Below are 19,386 nucleotides of genomic sequence, written 5' to 3'. Positions count from 1 at the left end.
CTCTTAAACCAGCAGGGTTTTTGAAATGGCAACCTCTCTATTTTTGCTTAGAAGTTCTTGAGTCGATAGTTTGAGTCTGAGGCTTTCCAGAAGCAGCACCGCACTGCAGAAGCCACCACAAGAAAGGGCCAGCACGGAGCCAGGTAGGGAAAATTATTTATTCAACATGCAGCAGCACAAATGCATTGGAGATGTATGTACAGGTAGGACTGCTAGGAATGAAGCAGGAACCTCACCCTACAGACAAGGAACATTCATAGTTTAATTTCCAAAGCAGCAGGACCGTGGTGCATGTCCATGTCTGGGTGGCTGCTGCTGTTCACAGAAAGCACCTGTGCTCTCCCTTCCTCCAAGTCACAGTGAGATCCACATGCAGGGAAGCGGTGACCCTGCTCCTCAGGACACACCAACCAGGCACTGCCCCCATGCCTACTATGTCTAAAGTACTGGCAAGAACATGTCTGAGGCAGAAAGAATTCTCTCCTTGTCCATTATCTCCCAGTCCATCAATTTAAAACAGCTTTCTTTAGGATGCAAACAACCCATCCCTCTCCCCTGCCTTCTACATCAGGGAGCTGACAAGGCTGAGATCTCCACAGGCTTCAGACCAGGACAAGTTTGGATTCCACCTTCAGGGGCTCCTGCAGCTGACTGGTGCCTCTGATGAGGGCCTCAGGCTTGTGAATCCCATTTTTCATTTCTAGTGATTTTTACTCTGCAGCACAGTAAAGAAAATTCAACTATGAATAACTGCAAGCTCTGTTTGCAGCAATGGTTTTACAGCCACCATTCATTCCAACATCATGTTCTCCTGTGGAGTTTTCCTACATGAGGCAGGAACCTCTGTACTGCTTTTCTCTGTGCTGCTCCCACTCCATGTTTGAGAAGAGCTGTTGCTTGACAGCCCTGCTGGAAATGCAGAGCTGAGTGTCCAATGACTGAGCAAGCACCGCTCTGTGCTCATGTCAATGGGTGTTAAAAACCCCCATTAATTTACGTCTGTCTCAGAGCTCACTGAGGCACTGCTTGAGACTGGAAACTGAGAAGAAAGAAAGGGCCACTGGAACCAAGTTTTGGTGATTTAAACCTTATTTCTAGGAGGTTGTAGCTAAGGGATCAGCTCTTCTGTTAGCACTGATGTCCAACAAAACTCTTTTCCCCTTTGTAGGGACAATTGCACTTTGCCACCTAATACAGGGAACAAAGAAAATGAGGCATTAACCCAGCACATGCCCCATCACAGCTCAGGGGAGCCTCTTCCTTTCTCTGCCTGCTTGTTCTGTTTTAATACTCTATGGCTCTATTATTTACATCCTCTAAGTCATTGTACTCAGCTCAATAAAACACAGTATTTGACTATACCAGCAACACTGCCTGCATGAGGGGACGTGAGGCATCTCTCCTTATCCCTGGATTCAGTCACTCGCCCTGACTAGTGATTGTAAAGACAATTCTGTGCTCCAGGTGCTGTCCTCCAATACTGACCAATACCCTCCAGCCCTCTTTCCTCCTCACTATGCATTTCTCTTTTCCCCACACTATGGAATGCAATGAAGGCAAAAAAAAAAATAACCAGTGTAACCATTTGCAGACAAAACTCAGCACCAGCTGCCCCAAAATGGATGACTCAGAGCGGCAGCCAGCAGCGTAAAATAAATATAACAAGTAAAGATACAGCAGTATGGCACACACGGAGTGAGGGGCTGCTTACAAAGGCCCTTGGGAATGAAGCAGGAGAGGGGGAAGGGAGCTAAGTGCTATTTCAGTGTAAAAAAGGAAGCATTCCCTCATGGAGCAGCATTATTGCTCAGCATGCTCACGGGCCCATGTGGCACAAGGAGGTCACAGTCCCAAGGAGGGCTCTGTCAGGGCTCTGCGCTGAGCTCGTGGCATCATCACCCCACAGCCTGTCGGGATCTCTGGACAGCAGTGCAGGAAAAGCCAATTAAATTCCCTTCTGCTGACAGGTCTTCCCTCAAAATACAATAACTTCAAGTTTAATAGAGTGGAAGATAGAACCAGATTCACCCAGAGGTCAAAGTAAAAGCAGCCAGCACCACCTGTCGCTGGCTGCCTCTCAGTTCATACTTGGCATAAGTGTTCCAGGGCCCCTTCAAATGTGGGGCACAACATTCTGGACTAAAGCTACAAGCAGAATGGTCAGGACATGTAAACAAAGCTGAACATCACCAGTGGATAGCATGTGTGTCCCTCCCCACGGCACATCCGTTCCAGTCCTGTGGGATCCTGCCCTGGTCCTGTCAGAGTCTCTGGCAGTGTCCTAAGGTCATAGATTCCCCCACTGCTCTACTGGGGGGAACTGATCCACTTCGCCCACTTCTGTGCTGGGCTGATCTCCCAGGGTGAAGGTCAGTCTGTACCTCAGCCTCACCTTCTCCTGCAGGAAAGACAAAACCCAAAAGCAATGTGAGAACAGTCCCAGCTCAACAGCCCTGAATAAAACACTGTTACAGCTCTACAGAGAGCACAAGACTTCTGTTGTACAGAGCAGGGGCAGGAGGGCTCAGGTTAAGTTCATTGAGTTCAGCTATTTACAAACCTGAGTTATTCGCCTTACACTTTTTATACCAAAAAACTTTTACTGCTTAGCATGGAGCAGAACAAGAAAAGCATAAACGACCTGTGAGCATAGACTGCACAGACGTGGCCAGTTGCTCAGCTGGTCTCCAGAGAGCCTAAAGACTGCTGCTGGAAAAGTTCCAAAAATTAAATTCCTTGTCATGTGGAGGAAAATAAAACAGTTCCTGCTCTGAAAAATGCCTTGCAATACAGTAAGCATGAGATGGAAGCAGCCCTTCAATGACAGCACCTTCACGTACCCACAAAATTTTTTAGACATCCACTAAACCCATCTGACATTCATTCTTTTATCTCAGAGATTTCAGCTGATACTTGAAGGGCACTTTCATTGTAATTCTCAAGTATAAACATCTAAATTGGTCAAACAATTAGAAAGTCCTTCAGCTTTGCACTTTCAGAGCTGGCTGACTGGATAAGTGACTACAGCAAGGAAAAACAGCTTCTCAGATGCTCCTAGCATCATCAGCAGAAAGGGAAGTGTCAATCCTGTCGCATCCCTTGTCACAGGTACTTCCTCAGAGAATGATGGAACAGAGAAGATCTGACATTTGTCTTCTGGTTCACCAAAAGTACTGCTACAGCACCAGTTAATTTAACATTGATCTAATTATCAGCAAAGCCAGGCATGTTCAGTGCACAGGAGAGTCAAACTCCTGATTCAGCTTTGCTACCCTTTAAAACTGAGCCTGACATGATCCTTGCCCTTTGGCTGGAAGAAGTATGCTGCCCCTTCTCATACCTCTCGTGCTAAAGACTGTTGGGAAGAGCCTTGTCTAGCCCTGAACTGAAACACCAACAATCCATAGTAACCACTTCTGGAGGGCACATTAGAATCACAGAAAATTAAGTTTGGAAAAAACCTCCAAGATAATCAAGTCCAAACTTTTAGGAATAAACACCTGTAGCTGCTCAAATGTTTGGTCCCACCCCTCCACAGAGTTCAGTTGATATCAAACGTGCCTGAAGAGGGCAGGATAAATCCCACTGTCCCTCTCACCTTTGCAGGATTTGCCAGAAGCATGACCTGGGTGATGGCAGCTGGTGGCTGGATGGGATTGAACGGAGACAGCTCAGTGCCAGAGGGTGGCTGTAGCTTCACCTTCATGGACTGCAAATGAAATAGAGAGCAGAACCTCAGGGATGATCTCCTGCCTTGGGGACAATGAAGGATGCATGCACCGGCTGGGGGGACAACAGCACATATCCAAATGGAAGAGAATCAACCCACAAGTGAGAATGAGGGAACAAGAGCCAGCCCAGCCTGCAAAACACAATAGGAACAGGCAGATCTTGACTTATCCTATTCAGTGTTTTTTGCCTCTGACAAGAACCTTTGTGTTCTGGAAAGAGCACAGCCTATGGAGAGGTCAGACCAGGCTGTCCCAAGTCCTCAAGTCCACAGCCAGGCCTCCCTGGCTGCAGTCTCTGTCCCGTGTGTCCCTACCTTGGGCACGGCTGCCTGCAGCACGATGTTCCTCACAGGCAGCGGTGCCGTGTTCAGCATGGACACCACCACGACCAGCACATCCGAGCGGCCCGGCGGGCACTCCCTGGCAAAGTGCAACAGGATGCGGAACCCGTTCTTGTCGTACGCTGTCACGGGCAGGGCACTGCCTGCCACAGGGAGAGAAGGGAGAGGATCCAGGTTCATGCTGCAGCAGATGGTCTGAGGCAGCATCAGGTAATCAGGATGTTCAGCTGGAGCCGCTCATCCCTTCTCTCTATTTCATGAGCTTTGACAAGAAGCCTTGCTTTTAAAAAATATCCAAAGCAAAGTGAAAAACCTGAAATACTTACTGGGTTTAATGGATTCCAAGGGAACATGGACATTGGCCAAAGAAATTTCAGGTGCTTTCATGGGACTGCCTTGCTGCTGGAATGATGCCGGCTGGAAGAGAGGACTTCCTGATCCAGCAGTGCAGCTGCTTGGGAAGGGAGCTGGAGGGGCCCCAGAGGCAATGGCCGGCAGCCCTGCAGGTGCTGCTAATGGGGCAGGGGCGACAGTGGTTGGCAAAGTAACCCCAGGGAACACTGAAGGTGTCGCCATGCCTTGGGTGGCACTCCTGCAAGACAGAAAAGTCATGGTGAATGGAGCTGGAAGTGAAGCAGGAATTTCACCAATACCCAGAGGTAACAGCTCATCACAAGGACAAAGCAGCAGCCTGGAGTCGGGCTGGAGTCTGTGACTCTGCATGGTCTCACATGAGGAGACCTACAAGGAGAGGGGTGGTGGTCAGATTGGGGTCAGGAAGGAACTTCCCTCCTCTCTAAGTCAGGAAGCTGTACCTTAACAGCTAATTCCCCTTCACACCACACCTTTGGATCAGGCAACAGTACAGCTGTGTGCTCTGCCTGCCTCTCCCTCCCAGAGGTGGGAAACTCGTATCAGTTTGTAAACTAAAACCTCTAAGAAAAATCCCAATCCCACATTTCTACCAAACCAAGGAGCTGAAAGTCACCCTCAGAACCTGGCACTGCAGTGAGCTTGGCTTCTAACTGCAGAGCCAAAGCAAAGTCAGGACTTTTGGTTACCCTCTGGCTTCTTCAAGGAGCTGTCCCAATGCATCCATCTTATGTGACGTATTGCTCCCCACAGAGCTGAAGTACCCAGGAGCAGCTGGAATAGTCTTAGGAGGCCCTGCAGGGGCAGCTGGCACAGCAGGAAATACAAAGGGTGCTGAGTTTGGTGCTGGGATGCTGGGAGCAGTCTGGGAGGCTGGGAAAGCAGAAGGCAGCGTGGCTGATGTCCCACATGTGGTCTGTGATGTGTGATGGAGAAGAGAGTTCCCTGCAGGGTTGCAAGCAACAGTCACCATCTTCGGATTAAAGAAATCCAGGTCCAACTGCTCATTCTGAAAGAGAGGACAGGCAGATGCTCTAACTCACTGCTGGCCCTGATGCAGAGATGGCACTGCTCTGTTACAGAGGGACAGAGGTTTACCACAAAAACTGCTGGGTGCTGGGTGACAAGCAGCAAAGTCTGCGGCCTAAGTCAGGGCTACATCTGATCTGTAATTTAAGCAAAGCAAGGACTAACATCATGGAGACAGATGAGACACTGAGAAAGCCAGGTTCAGGGATACCTACTGTTTAAACACAGCTATCCCAGATTTTAGGGCTAAGCCTTTGCCTGTGTGTGTGATCACATGCTTCTCCAAGGTGACAATGTGTCCTGAGACCTCCCACAATGTCAGTCTCACCCTCCCTTCCCTTCCCTGAGACTCCTCCTTTGTACCTCAAACATGCTCCACTGGTTGTTTTCCGAGGTCTCCTTCCCTACTGCAGGGGCTGGGTCATTCAGGCCTGAAGGGAAAAACAGCAGGAGAAGAAAATGAATTCAGTGTAATTCCTTGGCTGCTGTTGCAGTACTATCAAAACTTGATTCAGCTCTTCCAGAGTCAAGAACCTGATGAAACACTGAGATGGACTGCAAGTCTATGATGTGGAAGAGACTGACAGCACCAGCAGCCAACAGTCATGCCCTGCACACAGCTCTTCTAACCCATCCTGATTAGCATTGCCTTCTGCTGTTCACATCTGGGCTCCACAGACAGGCATCCTGCAGGCTCCTATGCACAGCCCCTCTGAGGTACCTTCTCCTTAGCACAACCTCACAGGGCTTCATCTGTTCCAAACTGCAACCTGTACATGCAGCATGTCACAGCAGCCCCAGAGATCAGACTTCAATTACACTAAACAGTTACTTTCTTGCAGACAGCTCTGGGAAGAGATTTTAATACTGACTCACTGACCAGGGTTTATATTCAGAATGTTGCAAGGGAGTGTTCCCTGGAATCCTGGAACATGAAGAACACAGAAGCAGCCTTCCTTACAATGGACTGAGCAGCCCTTGTGCAGGCCCCTCAGCATCTTACCCAAGCACAGGAGCTCCTCATCCAGCAAGGACAGGGAGTTGGTTGTGCTGCCCTGCTGAGTGGGTGCTGTTTCAACCTGGCCAGAGGAGCTGCTGCGCAGCGGCGTGAATGTCTGGGGAGGAGGAGGGAGGATGGGGATTTCAGCTGGGCCAGGGGCTGTGCTGGGGGCTGGTGCCAGGCTGCTGGGTGGCATCGGAGGTGGCGGCGTGCTGGTGACGTCCAGTCCAGCAAGGTCAATGAGGGTGTTGAGATTATTGGTGGAGTTACTCCCTGCAGCAGACAGAAGAAAAGCACTACTAGGAAAGAAGGGAAAAGGCTCAGAGCAAACTCAGTGTGCGCAAGAAATTAGCAGAGAGATCCTCATCTAAGCATGGCTTATGGCTCTTTGTAACAGAGAAAGGACATTTGCTGTCTGGACTATGTAAATCAACACAGATACTTAAAAGAATGAAAACCTGCTGCAACCACTGCTCCTTCCCCAGTGCTTCACAATTCATGATCTCTTCAAAAATATTTTGAACTCAGATGAGGCTCTGGGAGATCCTAAAGCATTATAATAAACAGAGGTTACCAGAGAGCTGGAAAGCTGAAAGAAATCTATACCACCTCAATCTTCATATTTAGAACAGTCTTGTCCCAGTAAGATGCTGCCAGGCAGCAGCAAAAATTATTTGAGTCCCAAATGGTAATTCTGTCACACTTGTGTCCAGAGCTTTCAATGGTGAAGCTGAAGTGTGAAGTGGGCACTGAATTCACAAATGGAATTACTTGAAAACCAGGAAAAGGACCCCTGGTCCAGCTCCTACTCTTCAGCTCTTGTGTTTTTGATAAAATTATCTTCTTCATATGCATTACCATCAAGAAACAAGACAAATGCGGGGAGGAAAATATATGAGAACTTCCAGCCAAACTGCTCACATGGAGATTTGCTACTGATGTCATCAAAGGTTTCAATAATATGGACTGAGCAATGGAGAATGCAAAGCTGCAGCACTGCTGCTCCTGTCCAGAATTGCTTATCCACTGCTCAGGAGCCTTCTTTTTCCCCTCTGCTTCACACACTGCTGGCCACAAAAAACCATCAAAAGCTACTTTAACAGAATAGGAAACATTGTTCAAAAGACTTAGAATTGCAGGATTCAAAAATTAAACAATTGTTTTCCCAGGAACTCACCTTCCACCACAGACATCCCAGGGAGATCCACTTCACCATTGATCACTTGCCCCTCTATTATTTTTTTATAGGAATTTATCACACGTGATAAATTGTCACTGGCCTGCAGAATATCCCCTACAAGAGAGATAAAAATTATCTCCAGGGCTTTAGTCACTTTGTTCCCACTAATGCTGAGAGTGCTCAGTTGTCAGCTAAATAATCAGCAAGAAAAAAAAGTGAATATTTGGCTATACGCTCCATCACTCTGCCTGTGCCACGTTTCTATAAGCAATACCCTGACCTTTTCTAGCTCCATGCACATTGCAGTACAAAGAAAAAAATGAGCCCAAGGCTGTTCCCCACAGCAACTCTCTTCCCCTCCCAAAGCAGCAGCTGTCCCCCATTACTGTTCCCATCCTCCTGAACCAACTTTACTATCCAGTCCTTGCCTGAACTGAAATTATAAGCACAAAGAGGGAAGGACTGTCCTTTATTAAAGCAACAGGAATCCACAGTGAGGAAATTATAGCTGAACCCTTACAAAGGCAAGGAGCACAAAAGCAATTTAAAAAGGACAAGCATAGCTTAGTTTACCCAAACTGCTGTCATTATCCTCTGTCTCACTGGCCAGCTTGAACAGTGTCCGTCTTTTGGTTTCACACCTTTCATAGAGCTCCTGAAAGACAGATTAGGACAGAGGGTTTCACCAGCCTGGAGCCACTGCCAGCAGCACCAGTCAGCACAAAAAGACCCACAGAACAGACCAGTTTCACTATGCTGACTGTGCCAGTGTGGCTGCACAGCCAGGATGGCCCTCTGTGCCCAGCTCACAATACTGAGCAGCGTTACATGAGCCTGGAGCAACACAACCTGCATTCCCAACACATTTCTCAGTCCTCCCTCACATCAGCACTTATGATCAAATTCTAATCCAAAAGAGATGTTCTTTCCTTGTAGAGCAGTCCCTAAAAGCCTGAAGAAGAACAGAATCATGCTTCGGCAATTAGGTTTCAATTGTGCTGCAACCATTACTGAGTCTGCAACCACACAACAGAAAGGTGGCAGTAACAAAATGGTTCACAGAAACAAATATGTTTCTTAAACAACTTACCACTCTTTAAAGACCTTATTGTTAAAAATAAGTGGGTTTGTTTTTTTAATAAGATAATGTGCAATTCTTAAAGGCTCTAGGCCTACCAAGTCATCCCTGGTGGTTGTTTTGATTTTCACTTTGCTGATGTTCTCCTAACCCTGCAACACAAGCTAAAACTCTTCCTCTGAAGGGGAGGGACTATTTTCTGCCCCATTCAGCCTTTAGTTTATTCATCCACAATGCTGCAATGGACAGTTATGACCTGCAATCCATGTGTCCTTATAGGATCCAGAATTACAAACTGCAGCTTCTAAGTTCTGCCACGCTGCACCTTTGGAGAACAGCTGCACCTCACTTCAAGCATAGATGAAACGGAGCTACTCCCCACTCAGTCTTTTGGTGAAAGGCACTAAAAACATGGATATTTTTTTGCCTGCTGTTTGCTCCTGTTTCTCACAACTGCTCTCCATTTTACTGTACTGTTTGTAATTCTCTGCAAAACTCAAGTCTGTAAGAAAGGACTGACTCCAGAACTGCTGGGAAGAAGGAGCAGCTCAGACCCACCTTCATGAGCTCCCTGTCAGCCTCTGATGACTCTTCTTTGTTGTAATGAACCAGCATCTCATTGAGCAGCTTCACATTGTTGTTCACCTCCTCCAGCGTGTGCATGCGCTTTGTCACCTTCTGGATCCGAGCCTCATCCTTCAGTGTGGAAAGCACAGACAGAAAGGGTGAGTTTCCTTCTAAAAGCTCACAGTAACCCAACCACAGATATTATCTGCAAACGTGTCAAGTAATGGCTATTTAAGGTTAAGCCAGAAAAAAACAAACAGAACCTTTCTTTGTTCATGTGAAGCTTTGTTTATTTTATTGTGTTTTTACCACCATTCTGAAATTACAGGCAACCCCATATTTCCAAAAAGTCTCATTAGATAGACTTCAATATATAGTTACACCACTAAAAAAGTTCCTAGAAGTTCCTTTCTGAACTTTTTTCACTTCTTCTTTTCAGAATATTTTTTTTTTTGTTCACTTGATGCTGCTTAACAAAAGAGATGTGTTTGAAGTAAAACATTTACTAGGAACAACAAGCACGCACTGGTGGAAAATGTCCACCCATCTCTGATTGGAGATTCCAACTGAAGACATAGGAGAATCTGCCCCGGGGACAAGAGGAGCTTGAATGAAATATCTTGGTAACCTATACAACCACTATGGTCCAGAAGGTATCCTTTGATTTGCCAGAATCCCAGTGAGTCATTTCCTGGACTCCAAAGTTTGGAATGATTGCCATGGATGGATGCAGCACAGCTCTACAAACAGGAAGGTGTTTCCATGAACTTGTTTGTGAGAAGACCCAGTACAGTGACTCAGTCCTCAGCACCCAGAAGTGGTACCATGATGCTCCTACCAAATCTTGATATGAAATCCCACCTTGAATGATGGGTATGTGGTTATTTACAACAAGAGACATTCAATTTCATCCCCATCATCCACCAGAGACACCAACTGTAGACATTTCTGTGACACAAACATCTCCTAGGTACAAGCTAGAAACCAAATCCTAAGCTCTCCACCATTTGAAGTCAAATTGCTTAAAACCTGGAAAGCAAATTGCTGACCTGAACCAATCCTACAGGAATTTCTTACCTCTTTTACCATGGATTTTATAAGTTTGTTGGCCTCTTGTAAATCATCTGGGTTTTTGCTTTTCAGCAGCTTGGCTAGAAGCTGAAAGACAAGAAAATTATAGTCAGGAAATAAATAAAGACCCTTGAACAAAGGAAAAGGAATCTATATTAACAATTCAGGGGAAAAGGGATACAGCCCAGTATTTCAAAGCTCACAGAGCTTCCATAGTTACAGGGAGTTCAGCAGGAGTCATTTAGAATTTATTATCTATGTGAGTTGCTGCATTCCTGCTTTTACACAGGACATATTCTGTGACATCTCAGTAACTTCTGGCACTAGACAATTATTCCTCCCATACATTATTTTTTCTCCTGTGTGTGAAACATTCTCTGCTTTCCAGTACTTCAGCAGGATGGCACTTTAACATAAGTAACCCCATAATGGTAACACAGACAAAGTCTTAAATGGAACGCTGGGTTAAGCAGGAGGACAAAGCAGTGAACCCTGCAAAAGTTTGGACCATCCCCCCCAGCCACAAATAAAAGCCACATTATTATACTTTGCTTCCTTATTCTAAATGTGCACTGAGTAATCACTTTTCATTAGTGATTTTGACACAAGCCTTCACTGTACCTTGGATTTCTCCTCATCATCAAACACTGGGTTCTTGGGACGAGGCGGTGGGGAAGGAATCAGTGTTCTGTCCGCAGGAATCACAGGATCAAACACGACAATCCCTGAAAGCAGAAAGGGATCCTGTGGGTCAGCACACACGCTCACACCAGGCAGGGCACACAGGGTCTCTCAGAGCCAACAAAAATCTGCCCCTGATGCTGCCATGCTGTTCCCGTGAACAATACATCCAAATCCCTAGGCTGGCTTTTACCTGAATGTTCTCCCAGCCCCACAACATGAGCTAAAACTCTCCCTCTGAAGGGGAGGAACCATATTCAGCCCCATTCAGCCTCTAGTTTATCCACCCACAGTGCTGCAAGGGACAGCTATGACTTGCAACCTGTGTGTCCTAATAAGACAGGATGGTTTCCAGAGCTTTCATGGAATCTATTTTTCTTGTGAAGCTACTGAGTTTTTTTTCATTGTGCTTACACAAGAAATGTGTGTCAGTTGAACTAAAGGAACAGCTGCAAAGCCATTTAGTTAAAAGAACACAAAAAGCTACTTGGAAGCCCTTATTTCACTTTAAATTAGACTTGTTCAAGTAATCTAATAGCGACTTCCACCAAAAATAAAAAAAAAAGAATTTTGAAAAGGCCCTTCAAACCAAAACAAAAGTATTTGCAAGGTATTCCACTAATTTAGTTAACAGAGCCAACCCAACCCTGCCCAAGGCATTTACGCATAATGAAAAGCTTTTCAGAGAATTTCTCCCTTGTTCTATCTCCCCTCAGAGCTTGCCTTGATCCCATTTAATTAGAAGCTGTATATTTTGTGACACTCTTGCTCAAAGCCCAGGCTGGAGAGAATACATGAGTGAGCAGCTGACTCCCTACCTTGTCTCTTCAGCATGTAGTAGGCATCCTTGATTTTGGATTCCTCTGGCAATGCCACAGTCCAACTATACAGCAATTCAATCACTTTGGACTTCACCTTCTCTGAGACTCGGTCCCCCAGGTACTAAGTGTGGGAAAAAAAGATCCAAATTCTTCATGTCCTTAATTCCTTTTTTAAAATAAAGCTCTGTAGAAGCTCAGTGAAATACATTCAAAGGTGTATGATCCAAGTTCCAAGACGGTCTAAGGTACATCTCATTAGGAGGAAAAGTTGCTCCTCTAATAGATTTGAAATAACAGTGAAGAGAAGCTTTGTGATTACCTTCAGCAAAAGAAAAAGCAGCTATTCTGCTAGCTCCGGGATTTTGCTATTTTAAAAATTACAGCAATACAGCGAACCACCCCCTCCTCTGTCTTATGCGAGAGAATTTGGGAATGCACTGCTGCATATATCATGCCATAGGGAAGATTTTCAGCACATTAAACTCATCATGAATGTTGAGGGACTTAGCCTAGCACTCTTTCCACAGCAAGTCAGCAGAATGAGGACTAGAACTCCATGGGTCTGTTGTCAAACCTCTTGTTTTAACCTCTGCATCACATTTCTCTTCCACAATGACTGGAATTTCGTTTTTTAAATCAACATAGCCCAAGTTTTAGAAGCCCTTTAGAGTTATCTGAAGGATTAGAACAGCCCAGAGACTGTATAGTGATGGCAAGTTAGTACAACTTCCTGAGAAATTTAGTAAGGCATAAAAAAACCCCAAACAACAAGAGCTTATCTAACAAATGCTCTTGAATATAGACTAATAAGTGCAATGAGCCAAACAGAACACTGCAAATATTTCTGTATGGATGCTCTCTGTAGCTTACAGAGGTCAAACAAAAAGCAGCTCCAGCTGTAACGCTCAGGGACTAACCTTTGGAGACACAACTTTTATTAACTCGTTTAAAAAGCGAAACTTTCCAACTTCATTATGAAATCTTCTCCCACAATTCTTCATACAAGCTTCCAGCACCTGCATTCAAGGAACAGAAACAGGGGCTGAATGCAAAGGGAAAAACCCTACAATAACAGTGTGTTATTATTGTGTGCTTAGAGGGGAGGTAAAGGGCCCCTGTCAGAGACAATACTTGTCAGAGACAAGTATTCCTGCTCCATGCAGACATCTACCTCCCATCTTTAGAGATGATACATCAAGGCAGGCTGGTGTCCCACCCTCATCCAGTTGTATCTGGGTCTGTGTTATCTCAATAATTGGCCTCAACAGTAAAAACAAATCTTGCCTGAAGATAACAAAGATAACCCAGAGTTGTTTCTGGACACTTTAGGGATGGAACTGTGCTCCCTCTCACTCCCTCCCAGGGACCAGGGCACTCAGCCCCCAGCTTACCCCATGGACACACCCTGTGCCCCCTCTACTCCACCCAAGTGATGCAATAGGATACATGCGTGGATTTAAGAGGAGGGGTAAGGACTACCTACTGTCAAGGCTTGGACTGCCTCCCATTCCTGTGGTGACTGGATTTTATGAGCCAGGAGTCTCACAGCTATCTGTGGCCTGGAAGAGAACAGGTAAACACCATGGAGGATTTTAACACTTTCAAAAAATTCTGCTGTTTAAACAAAGTGTCTTGCAAGTAAAGATTTTAAAGATGTGAAGATGTGGGGTTATCAGTGATAACCCCATTTTACAGACTGGAAAATGGAATAATTTTGGCCAGATGAGAACCCTGGAGCTGCTGAACCTGAAATGAGAAGCAGATTCAGAATTCCCAGTTTCCCAGTGCTCAGTCTGGATTAGCCATGCTGCCTTTCACAGGAGAGGCAGCATGTTCTCTCTGTCGTAGCCAGCTCTTCCTTGTGATATCAGCATATATAAAATAAAATGAAAATGTTTGATAATGGAATTTCACACTTTAAACTGTCAACATTGTTTTATTAAGTCTAGAGCAGTTTGGGACACCCACCCTTCAAGTTCCTTGTTGATCTGGTCACAGAATCCGATGATGTATTCCCAGTCTTCCTGCCTGTTGGATGGGTTGGTGGCTTTATCTTTGGCAAGAGAAAGAGAACATATTACCAATCAAGAGAAGAAACAGTATAAAAGGTCACACATTTCCTAGAGAAAAGCATCTGACATCCATTGCCAGCTCTAAAAAATGAGAAGAAGTTCACACGTGGTATGTCTGTTCAGGGAAAAGGGTGTGTCCAAGTTGAGACATCCAAATATCCAGTAAGAACCACTGCTTTCCAAAGAAAACAGGTGGCCAAATCTCAAGTGTTTAGAGACAGGCTATTCCCATATCTTAAATGAGAGCACAGAATAAAATATTTCAGCTCAGAGTTTCCTCTGCCTGAAATGCTGTCTCTATCTATTTGGCTGTAACAATAAACTCTTTAAAGGTTAAACTCTCACACTTTCTACATATGAAATTATTTTTGTATTCCCTGGGAATTTTGCAGAAGCAAGAGCTGGAACATCAGATGTTTAATAACAGTAATTTAGCATTAGCACTTGCTTTTGGAGTGCCAGCTGATTTGATTGATGCCTTAGCATTTCTCCTGGGATTTATGAACTGAAATTTATTATTATACATTGAGTTCTTCTTTCAAGTAATAAACACTGCAGCCTGCACCTGATGAGGAACTCAAATCCTACATGCTGAAGGTAAGAGATCAACACTTTACTGGCAGGGCTATTTCAGGCTCCTGAAGTATCCTCCCTTAAGCAGCAGGACCTCACTGACTGTACTGATTGCAGAGTAGTGAGGCTATAAGCACCTCTTTGGTTATGAATGCATATTCTCCATGTATTTTACTTAACCCTGATGCAGCAATGAATTTACAGGAGATCAGATTCCTGCTTTAACCTAATCTTCCAGCCAAGATGACCAGACATAATGGTTTTTCTTTCTTGTATGGGAAGAAACAATGCACTGTACCTGTCCCTATATATCTAAGGGCTGCCTTTAAGAAACCTTCCTAAAATTTTAATATAATGTAAAGAGGTTTAGGAAATTAACTATCTGACTGCTTAGTCAGATAGTATAGAGCAGAAGATGAAGAGCAGGAAAAAACCCAGCACATACCCCTGCACTTTCATCTCAGAGGGAAGCATAACAAAACAAACACATGCTGCACTACCAAGTGTCATTTTGTATCATCATTAAAACATATTCTTTTACCTTTCCAGAGACACAAACAGCTGTCAGGCATCTACTCCAAACACTCCCTTTCCCAGTGCACCTCAGCCCTCCTACTGTGCCCATCCTGCAAGGTTTGCTCAGGTTTTCCTCCTCACTGAATGGTACTTGTAAAGCAAGTAAGTTTTCCCATGGATTGCATGGTAAAATATTCCACTGGTAAATCTCTGTGCCCACTGCTGACCTTCACGGGACCCTAGATGAGCAGAAGACAGCAGCGAGGGAGGAATAACTGCAAAAAAACATCCTGTAGAACTCGCTGAGCTACCAGGCTGGTCTTAAAATTCAAGAGATTCAAGGGAAGCTCAGTTTAAAAGACAACTTCTGCACAGCCAAACAACTGTTCCAAACATGTGGCACCTAAACCTTATTACCACATTTCCAACTGATGAACACCCTGGAAGCATCATGAAACCATGGACTTACAACAATCTAAAGCCTCTTCATGCAAGTCAAACAGCACTGTGGTGGTTTGGTGCTCCAAAGCACCTCTTGTGCTCAGCAGGCCCAGAAGAAAAACACTCAGCTCCTGCCTGGAATTAAAGGAATTTACTCAACAAATGCAGGAGGAGCACAAACAGATACGGACACACAACCAACTGGACTCTATTGGCTGCACATCCTGAAATTATGAAAATGATGCGATACAAACAGGAAAATGCAACCAAGTTTCCCATGTTCAAAGGGCTAATTTTAAAGCTGCTCCAAATATCTCCAAAAACTTTTTGCAATGACACTGGATTATTTCATGCTCTCAGACTCATCTAAGTTTTTTCTGCAAAAGCTCTCACACGAAGACAGTGAAGTCTCAGAAGGAGAGAGTGACTGCCAAAGGGAAATGTTGTTCCACATGAAGAAATTTTCTATTTCCAACATCCATAAGACCTCCATATGAAACCTTGGTTCATAAAAGTTAATGAGCTTGATCACAAGTCCTGCCCTGGCTCTGGGGGTTGATGTGTTTGCATGACAGAACACAACAGGGTGTATAGATAGCTGTCCCCAGTCTCAGCACAGCCACATGAACTCCGCATCCCAGCAGAGTGGAATCACTTCACTTCACCTTTCCAGCCCTACAGGAAGCTGTGTCACTTCTATCAAGTTGTTACTTACAATCCTCTCTATTTTTATGCAGAATGCTTAAAATGTGGGCAAGGAGCTTGTCTGTGCTGCTTTATAAATATGCTTCAACCCTTATGTGAAAAGACTCAGTCCAGGATGAAGAGTTGGTGCTCTGGAATATCAAGTCCTTGGCTTTTCTGTTGAAACTGCCAACCAAGGCCCATTTGGTACCAATTATTTGCTTCCAGAGACACTTGTCCACCTGGTCCCCTCCTGAAAATCCCATTTCACACTGGCAACCACATGAATCTAAACTAGCAATCTGGGGATTGAAGTCTTGGCACTGCCCCAGTCCTGCCACCACTCCTGCCTCAGTTTTCAGCTTTATTTTAATGTGCTCAGGACAAACAAAGCTGATTCACACCCACCCTGAGTATCAGAGCCACTCAGCCCTCAGGTGCTCTGCCAGACTGAAATGCTAACGAGGCAACATTCAGATTAATACTTAGATAAGAAACAGAAGTGTTTGTTTTCTCTAGAGAGAAAGATACTGGAAAGCAGAGAACCACAGTGCAGCTGGAATGAAGAGAACCACAGACCATTAACTGGCTGTTAACGAATGCTCCTGGGTTCACTTCTCTACTGAAATGAGCCAAAAGCCACCCCAACAAAGAGTTTCCCCAGGTCAGGCTTAGCCTGTGATTCCCAGCCCAGGCATGTCCAGTCTAACAATCAGTCTCTGCAGTCCTGAGCAGAAAAGAATGCTGAACCAGACAAACAAAGGAAAAAAATAAATTAAGACAGTTATAATATTTTATCCATTTACATCTGTTCCACAGTGGAGCACTGCCTTAGCCTGACATGAGCGGGATACAAGAAGCTTCCTTTTGGATGCAGCAGAAAAAGCAGCATTCGAGTAAAAGGCTCCAGTTGTGTTTGTACAATTGACATTCTCTCCTAACCTTCTTCTGTTTCAGCTCAGAGCAGAAGCAGAGCCTGCCTGCCAGGAGAGGACAGGAAGGATCACCTTCTCTCATTCCAGCTGCCTGGAATGAGGCAGGACATGCAGATGCCCGATCATCCCAGGCTGAGGCGCAGATCTTGCTGCTGCAGCAGCAGGACACGAGGATGATGTTACTTCATGGGTCTGTGACTCCACCTGATGCCAGAGGCAGGGCAGCAGGAAGCTGCACACCACCACAGGAAAAAAAAAAAAAAAAAAAAAAAAAAAAAAAGGAACATTTTCAGTAAGAAATTCTCCATCTTCCCGTGGCTGGGAAGTTGGCTGTGCTGCTGAGCCGTTCCCTCAGGAAGGGTACAGCATGGCACACCCTCAAGGTTGGCATCAGCAGCAGCTTTGTCATGATTACAGAAAAAAACCCTCGGGAGGGCCGGTGAAAGCCGGGAGCTGCAGCAGCTCTGCCTGCCCGGCCTCACGACTCCGCCGGTAATTCCCAGACACAGAAGGCTCCACGCTCCCTGCGATGGGAGGGGCGGTACAGCCACACCAGCAGCGATCCCTGTAGCAGTGACCTGGCATAAAAGCATCCTCCTAAATCTGACAGCAGCACTCAAGCCTTGAAAAATGTGTGTCCCTCTGCAATCAGGCTCGCTGCAATGCTTCTCACAGTGAGTAAGGCCTTTGCAACTCTTCCCTGTAGCCGCTTGGCCAAGGACACATCATCTCTCCTTTAACTTCCTCAATTAAAAAATATCCCCACAAAGTAAGCAGTCAGGAAGCATTCCAGGCTATACAACCCAAAATATTCTTCCTACTAGAGACATTTTCACACACAAACTGAACTGGGTGAGTCAGCTCTCATCAGAGAAAGATTGCGAGGAAGGGATGTGGGTGTTCCTTCTTGTGTCTCACTGGCTACAACAAAAGATATTGACTAATTGTGGGAGTTCAGAGGAGGAGCAAAAATGGTAAGGGACAGAAGGGATTGAGCTAAAATGAGAACAGATGAAAACGTCTTTCAGCCAGCATCTCGTATCATGACAGCATGTACATGTTTGAATTTGATATAAAAATACCAAGAAAGAAGAAGAATTATCTAATCTTGTTTATGGAAGGATAGCTCCAAGGGTAACAGGTTTTGCACTCTGAGGTATTTGGGGTAATGACCATCTTCTGCTGTTTGCCCAGTGCCTGACTACTTGGAACTTCACTTGCTGCCATAATCAAACAAATAACTATTAAAAAAAAGAGAAGAAAATCTTGGCAACAGGCTATGATGTGCAGCATGGCCTCCCAGGGACAGCAGCAGGAGCTCCTGTGTGTAGAATATACAAAAAACAATTACAGTTATGACTGCTTCATTCAGGAATCACATCCCCGTGTTCTGTACAGCCAGAGCCCAAATGACATGGGCAGCACGGACAGACACACAGGCAGGGGACACTCAGCAGGGGCTGGGCATCAACAAACAACGGGGGTTTGTCCCCTCTAACCTTTAAGGTACAACCCTGACAAAGGGTTTTGATATAGTCCAGCTTGTACAGAATGGATGTCCACGACTACCCTGAAACTGCAGCCAGGCATAAAGCGGGATTTGTCTGCTTGAAAATCACAGTTGTGTAACACGTTAATACAATTAATTTATCTTGGAACCCCCACAATTCCGAACCTCACGAACAGCAGTCAGGCTGTATACTCGACAGGCCACAAGGCAAGAGACGGGAGGGACAGACATGAACCATGATTCTTTATGGACAAGAAAAAGCAGCAGCCTCGCAGGTGCTGAGCAAGGCGAGCTGCAGACCTGCCCGGTGCCCACATCTCCCACGGCGAGCTGGTACCGGCCCCCACCCGCTGCCGCGCCCCGCACCAAGCTGACCGCCGGGAGGGGAGGCCCCGACTCTTCCCCCGGGACGGCGCATCCCCGGGGTGCTGAGACCCCGTGCCCGGTGTGCCGAAACTCCCCCATGCCCGGGAGGCTGTGCCAAAACGTCCCCAAGGCGCTGGCACCCCCCGGCCTCCCCGGGACGGCCCCGGGGCTCCCGCCCGGCTGAGAGGGGTGGCGAGGTCGGGCGAGCGGAGGCTGCAGGGAGGCGCTGGGATGGGGTTGAGGGGCCGGGAGTCAGAGGGGGCCGGGCAGTGCCCCCACGCCCGCGGTACTCACTCAGCCACGACTCCAGGCTCTCCCCCTCAGCCTCCGCCATGTTGCCGGAGCGACCCGGGGCCCCGCCCCGCCCGCGCGAGAGCCGCGCGAGGGGCGGGGGCTGTGTTGACCCCGCCCCGTCCGC

General features: G+C 46.1%; 1 protein-coding gene across 2 annotated transcripts; it reads right to left on the bottom strand.

The window, feature by feature from the left end:
• Positions 1 to 144: 144 nt before the first annotated feature.
• GGA3 (golgi associated, gamma adaptin ear containing, ARF binding protein 3) lies at positions 145 to 19,347 on the bottom strand. 2 transcript variants are annotated; one of them, XM_053960293.1, is made up of 17 exons: positions 19,263 to 19,347; positions 13,840 to 13,924; positions 13,355 to 13,430; positions 12,789 to 12,887; positions 11,869 to 11,992; positions 10,991 to 11,094; positions 10,376 to 10,456; positions 9,290 to 9,427; positions 8,227 to 8,308; positions 7,651 to 7,767; positions 6,477 to 6,746; positions 5,837 to 5,904; positions 5,134 to 5,453; positions 4,399 to 4,664; positions 4,046 to 4,215; positions 3,599 to 3,709; positions 145 to 2,398 (listed from the first exon to the last, which is right to left on the bottom strand). In XM_053960293.1, exons 1-17 carry the CDS (start codon positions 19,300 to 19,302, stop codon positions 2,288 to 2,290), a joined length of 2,262 nt encoding a protein of 753 aa, XP_053816268.1. In that variant the 5' UTR covers positions 19,303 to 19,347; the 3' UTR covers positions 145 to 2,287. The 2 variants fall into 2 exon arrangements, with proteins under 2 accessions (XP_053816268.1, XP_053816269.1); XM_053960294.1 differs by lacking the exon at positions 19,263 to 19,347 and adding an exon at positions 15,502 to 15,590.
• Between the last annotated feature and the right edge of the window lie 39 nt (positions 19,348 to 19,386).

The sequence above is a fragment of the Vidua chalybeata genome, chromosome 19, assembly GCF_026979565.1.
Source record: "Vidua chalybeata isolate OUT-0048 chromosome 19, bVidCha1 merged haplotype, whole genome shotgun sequence".
Lineage (NCBI taxonomy): Eukaryota > Metazoa > Chordata > Aves > Passeriformes > Viduidae > Vidua > Vidua chalybeata.
This window is presented reverse-complemented; position numbering and strand designations above follow the sequence as displayed.